Raw genomic sequence first — 6,678 nt, 5'->3', positions numbered from 1 at the left:
GTTTTTGTTGCCATTTTGTCTATGCTCTTTCTTTGATCATGGCTTTCAAGTAGGATTCCAATAATTCTTAAAGTATCTCCCCTTGATTTATTTTCCAGGTCAATTGTTTTCCAATGAAATATTTCACATTTTCTTTGACTTTTTTCTTTTTTTAATTCTGTTTTATTGTTTCTTGATATCTCATGAAGTCATTAGCTTCTGCTTGCCCAATTCTAATTTTTAAGGATTTATGTTCATGAGTGATTTTTGTATGTCTTTTCCCATTTGGCCAATTCTGTTTTTTTAAGGTGTTATTTTCTTCAGTATCCCCCTCCCTTTTTTTTCTTTACCAAGCTATTGTCTTTTCATAATTTTCTTTCTTTGCTTTCATTTCTTTGCCTAATTTTTTTCTCTATCACTCTTATTTGATTTTGAAAATCATTTTTTTTTTTTGAAAATCATTCTTTAGCTCTTCCAGGAATGCTTGTTGGGCTTGTGTCCAATTCACTTTTTTTTCCTTCTGTTTCAACTTTTTGTTAAAATTTCACAGAAGAGGAAACTGAGGGCCACAAAGGTAAAAGTGCTTTAGTGAAGGACACTCAAGGAGTAAATAGCAGACCTTGGCTCTTCACTCAGTTTGTCAACACCAAAGTCAGCCTCCCTTGAACTAAAATATATCATATTAGCCTTCAGAGGGTCACTCAGTTGGCTCTGGGACTCAGTTTTGTCATCTGTAAAATGGGAGTGGGGTGGATTAAATAAACTCTAAGGCTCTTCCTCTTTCTAACACTCTATATCCATTTACCCAATCCTAAGAATTTATCCACTCCCCACTCTTTATGGCTCTTCTCAGGTGGCAGCTGGACCCATTTTTGCAAGCACAGATGGTCAAGTAACCTACCAGTAGGTGCCCCTAGCAATGGTTTCGGCTACTGCTTTAGTAGAATGTGGAATCTTTCTAATAACTCAAAGGACTTTGGGCTAAAGTTGAGCCCAGAATTACACAAGATTTTAATTGACTCCAACCCCATTTTATTGCTTATACTGCATGTTGGTTATTCCATTTCCTTTATTTCTCTGAACTCTGCCCTTGGTTCAGGAGGATGGGAGTGTCTTCAGCTGGTTGGACTAGGGAAGCCTTCCTGCTAACAGGGTTGCCAAACCTATATAGACCTATGCCTTTGAGTCTAAAGGTTTCTCTCCCTTGCCTGGCCCCTTCACCCAGAAATCATAAATCTGGCTCCCAGACAGGTAGCCAGTGAAGATGAGGGGATGAAAGGGTGGGAGGGAGACGGGGAGCTGGCAGAGATAACAGTGGAGGAGAAAAGAGACCTGGATTGAATAAGTCAGAGGATCTCATTTGTACTGAGGTTTGTTGACTCCTGATCCAACACTCATTTACTTGACTGTTGGCAAGGTCTCTCCCCCATCTGTGACCCTACGGTTTTGTGCACCCCTCTGGCAAGCTCTCCCCTTGGCCCATCTCTCACCACAGAGGAAGTGTATAGGCTTGCCAATTCAGAACTGAAAAAGGCCAGAGAGGTTGAGTCCACCTCCCACTCCCATCTTACAGATGAGGAAACTGCAGCTGAGAGAGAGGGGTTAAGTTACTTTCCAATGGTCATACAGCTAGTAAGTGTCTGAGGCAGGATTCACTCTGCCCACCATGCCACAACACCCAGTTGGCTTTGCCAGGGGTGAAAGATTAATTAGAACAACCCAGTGCCGTTCCTTTCCATTTTTTCTGCTGAAGACGTTAAGAGAAACATTTGCCCTTTGTTGTACTTGGGACCTTCCTCTGCCTCCCTCCTCTTGAAATCATTTCAAGATGTGCCAGGCTCGGTGCCTGCTGAAGATGCCCTGGCCAGACTGAGCGTCTCTGTCACACAAACACAGGCACACGCAAGCAGATGCAGGCATGCACACACGTAGAAGCACACACAGACGCAAATGCGCACATGTAGTTAGATGCACATGAGGCAAACACACACCTCACAGCCCTCCTCACAAGCATCAGCACAGACACTGCCCCCGTAAGACATGCACAAGTGCACACACCCAAGCTCATACACACATACACGCCTGTGCATGAACACAGGCAGGGTCCCCTTCGCTCACACACCTGTAAGGATAGACAGCTGGTGTCCCTGTAACAGGACAGCTTGCAGAGCTGCCCCTCCCCCTCGCCTTTCTCATCATCTCACACCTTTTCTCCGGCACTGAACATTGATCCTGCCGAACCGGCCTCCTTGCTGGGTCTTCACACAGGACAGTTCATCTGCCGAGGATTCTCTCTGGTCATTCCTTGTGCCTGGGGTGCTCTCCCTCCTCATCTCTGCCTCCTGGCAGTGTTCCAGCTAAAATCCCACCTCCTACAGGAAGCCTTCCCTGATCTCCTTTCGTACTCCTGCCCTCCACATTATCTTGGTCATCTCTACATTATCTTGCTTGGACATAGTTGTTTGCAGGCATATCCCCCATTAGAATGTGAGTTCCCAGAGGACTAAGGCTGGCTTTGGCCTTTCCTTGTATCTCCAGTGCTTGGCACAGTGCCTGGCATATAGCTGGTGTTTAATAAATGCTTGCTGACTACCTGACACACACAGGGAAGTGCTGGTTGAACTCCTGCTATGTCACCCACCCCCAAATTCCACGGGTCACTTTCTCCAAATTTTTTATCTTTAAAAATTCCATATGAAGTCTCCCGCAGGCACTCCACTGTGTGGTTACCCAATTCATTAGTCCTGCCAGAGGCATGTATGGATCATGATCAAACTTGGGGCTGAAACGTGCTCCTCCTAGAGGATTAAAGACTATTTGTGCTCAGTGAGTGTGCCCTGATTAGCACATGCCATTAGTCAATCATTGACTAATGCTGTCATTGTATAAGATGGGCACCCTCCCTTCATGCTGGCAGCCTTCCCTCTACTCTCTTTCACTGGGAGGCTTCCTCAGGACTCAGAAGCCCCACACAACAGCTGGCTTCCTCTGTGCTTCTAGCCCCAATGGCTTCTCCCCTTCAGCCTGGTGGCCTCCTTCCCCTCTGGACATTTCTCCTGCTAGTTGGTGGCTTGGCAGAGGCAGGCAAGCTGCTGGTGTTGCCCATGGATGGGAGCCACTGGCTCAGCATGCGTGTGGTGGTGGAGGAGCTGCATCAGAGAGGACACGAGTTGGTGATCATCACCCCCGAGGTGAGCTGGAGGCTGGCGAAGTCGGCCCCATACACCATGAAAACCTACAAGCCCTTCTATAGCTTGGAAGACTACAACCAGATGTTCAAGAGATTTTCTGACAACCAATGGGACAACATAAATAAAGGCCTGCTTTCACTGATGAACCCAAACATCACTTTGTTCTTTGAGTATGTTTTTTCAAACTGCAAGAGTCTATTTAAAAACACTGAGCTGCTGCAATACATAAAGGAGAGTGCATTTGACGCCATTTTTTTTGATCCTTTTGACCAATGTGGCTTTATTGTGGCCAAGTACTTCTCCCTCCCGTCAGTGGTCTTCAGTCGGGGGCTCTTTTGCCATTACCAAGATGAGGCAACCCAGTGCCCCAGCCCCCTGTCTTACGTCCCTAGAGGACTCTCTGGGTTCTCAGACTCCATGACCTTCATGGAACGCGTCTGGAATCATATCACCCATCTTCAGGAAATGTTGCTGTGTCCCTTTTTCTTCCAAATCACCTTGGACCTTGCCATTGATGTTCTCCAAAGGCCCATGACCTTTAAGGAACTGTACAGAGACACGTCCATCTGGCTGCTGAGAAGTGACTTTGTCTTCGACTACCCCAAGCCCGTGATGCCCAATGTGGTGTTTATTGGTGGCATCACCTGCCACGAGGCGAAGCCCCTGTCTCAGGTGAGTCATCTTCTCTATGCACAAGATGTCTAGGTTTGGAAGGAGGAATAGGAGCAGGAGGAAGGCTTTCTAAATGCCTCAAGTCAAGATGCCTTCAGTTCACATTTATCGGTCATTTCTTAATCATAATCATGATCATAATCATAGTAGTGGTCAAAGTAGTTAAGATTTGGATCAATCAATAAACATGTATTAAGTGCCTACTATGTGTCAAGCACTGTGCTAAGTTCTGGGAATACAAAAAGAGGTAAAAGGCAGTTTTGCCACTCAAGGAGCTTACAATTTAATGAGGTTTGCCAAAAACACTTTACAAATATTTCTTCATTTGATCCTTACAACTCTGAGAGTTAGGAGCTATTATATATACAGATGAGGAAACTGAGACTGCAGGTAGTTAAGTGAGTTATCCAGGGTCATTCAGCTAGTAAGTATCAGAGGCAAAATCTGAGCCCTGGTCTTCTTGGCTCCACGTCCAACCCTTTATCTCATGATATCTCATGATTTCTTTTGTTGAAGTCTATGTTAATTAGTTGAGAGGGAGCATGGCATAGTGGATAGAGGGTTGCCTGAGGTAGGAAGATCTGCGTTTGAGTCTCAGCTCTGACAAACACATCCCAGCTGTGTAACTGAGTAGCTGCTCAGCATCCCCAGGTAACTCACTAAGAAGCAGAGCTGTGGCTCATTTGCATTGGCAGAGAGAGTTTTTATTCTGAGAATTCCTTTCATCAATAAAGCAAGGTCAGAGGATGCCCTGGAGGTGGTGATCCATCAATGCTGGCCTTGAGGGTCACTTCTGGCACCTTTGCTCAAAGCTGACCCAGCTCCCTGCTCTGTAGATCATGCGCTGGAGGCACAACTGGCTTGTTGTCCCTGTTCTCCTTTTGAATATGGTGCTTAGGCTCTTGTCTTGATGATACCTCCATAACTTCCCCATGACACCCCTCCCCTACCCTCCCTTGCAACCAATGAGTCCAGTCAAACAAAAGAAATCCCCATGTTGATAGAGAGAAGCACTCGGCCTGCTGATGGCATTGTTGTTCAGTTGTTTCAGCTGTGTCTGACTTTTCATGACCCCATGTGGGGTTTTCTTGGTAACGATATGGGAGTGGTTTGCCATCTCCTTCTCCAGCTCATTTGAAACATGAGGAAACGAAAGCTTGAAACAGGGTAAGTGACTCTCCCAGGGTCACACAGCTAGTAAGTGTTTGAGGCTGGATAGGAACTCAGGAAGATGAGTTTTCCTAGCTCCAGGTCCAGCACTCTACTCTGCCACCTAGCTTCCCCAAGTTTGGTGGTTAGGCAATACTTAATGAAAGAGAAAACCGGAGTAAAAACAAAGATCTGGTTGTGCTGTTCCCTGTGCTTGAAAATGATTGGATTGCTCTATCCAACACATGTTGGGGCAGCAGAGGGGCAGAGGGGCAGCATGAAGCTCCTCCCTCTTTCTACCAACCCAGATGTGAACCAACTCTACAAACTTACAGCTTTGGAGAGGTGCCTGGGACACTGAGAGGTTGAGTGGACCAGCTGGCCCCTGGTTCCCTATATATTCTGTCTTCCCATTAAAATAAAATCTTGAGGTCAAGTATTGCCTCATTTTGTTACTGGATCCCCAGTGTTTCCATGACGTTTGGCATGTAATAAGGACTTTGGAAATGTTTTCTCTTTCATTCATTCATTGCCCAGAGTCACACCATCAGTAGGTGTCACAGGCAAGCATTGTCCAGACACTGAAGCCAGCCCACTACCCCCCAGGGTCAGGGTGCTTCTCTATTTTGATTTATCAATAAATTTGTTTATCAATATTGATCTCTCCCATGAATATGAAACAAGGATAGAAGAGATGAATGGAAGCAGAGTGTGCTGGCCTAAGAGTCAAGAGATCTGGTTTCTCCTCCTGGCTCAGCCACTTAACCCCCTAAGTGACTCTGGAAAATTGGGTCTCAGTTTCCTTCTCTGTAAAATGAAGGGGTTGGGCACAGTGCAAGGAAAGGGCTCTGGATTTGGAATCAGAGGACCTGGGTTCAAATCCCAGCTCTTTCATTTGCTACCTATATCCCTCAGGTTAGTGACTTAATCTCTCTGGGCCTCAGTTTCCTCCCCTGTAAAATGAGAGATTTGGATTAGATAATGACTAAAGTGCCTCCTGATGCTGAGTCGGTGGTCAATGAGGAGCTGTGCGGCCTCAGATAAGTCTCTCCCGCTCTCCAGTCCCTAATTCTCCTCTGTTGAAAAAAAAATGATGGGGTTGGATCGAATGATCTCCAAGTCCCTTGCAGGACCTGCTATCTCTGAATGTTGGTCAGTTAGCTTGCCCTGAGGCAACTCAGCCATTCATCCTGTTCTTGGGGTTGAGACAGGTGATTTTATCTTACTCCCCTCTGAGGATCTTCCCTTTAGGCTTAGCGAGAAGAGCATCTATGAGTACCTAGAGCCCAATTTCACACTCGGCTTGGGAGACAGTGCAGAGGAATAAAAGGCATAATTGGTGTGTAGGGTCTGATGCCTTAGCTGGGATTTCCATTGCAGCCTCAGACAAGTGACACTTGCTTTTTTGTGTTGTTGGCTGGCAAGGGGTGGAGTCTGTGATTCACGCATCCTCCTCTCATTCATTGGCTAATCTTGGGGCCATTGGGGAGCTCCCCAGAAGGAAAGCTCTGCAGATGGTGGGGTCCCCCAGGAGTGTCCAGGCACTCGGTCCCCTCCTGCTCTAACAGTCCATGGGCTGGGTTCTAAAGTCCCTCCTGGCTCAATCTTCTCTGCGTCGCTGAGCCGGGGAGGAAAGGCCTCTCCTGATTGGCCTCCCTCAGCGCTTCCTGACCCCTTCCAGGTATCA

General features: G+C 46.5%; 1 protein-coding gene across 2 annotated transcripts in view; it reads left to right on the top strand.

Annotated features, from left to right (window-relative positions):
* The first annotated feature begins 2,903 nt into the window (after nucleotides 1-2,903).
* LOC114027956 (UDP-glucuronosyltransferase 1-7-like) overlaps nucleotides 2,904-6,678 on the top strand; it is a 4,331-nt gene continuing 556 nt past the window's right edge. Inside the window, exon 1 of one of the 2 annotated variants that reach the window (XM_027842102.1) lies at nucleotides 2,904-3,842. In XM_027842102.1, the coding sequence (XP_027697903.1) occupies nucleotides 2,985-3,842 (858 nt within the window). In that variant the 5' untranslated portion in view covers nucleotides 2,904-2,984. Of the gene's footprint in view, nucleotides 3,843-6,571; nucleotides 6,673-6,678 lie in introns of those variants that run through there. The other variant, XR_003567315.1, reaches the window with a different exon arrangement.

This window comes from Vombatus ursinus, unplaced genomic scaffold (assembly GCF_900497805.2).
Source record: "Vombatus ursinus unplaced genomic scaffold, bare-nosed wombat genome assembly UNPS02004833.1, whole genome shotgun sequence".
Lineage (NCBI taxonomy): Eukaryota > Metazoa > Chordata > Mammalia > Diprotodontia > Vombatidae > Vombatus > Vombatus ursinus.
This window is presented reverse-complemented; position numbering and strand designations above follow the sequence as displayed.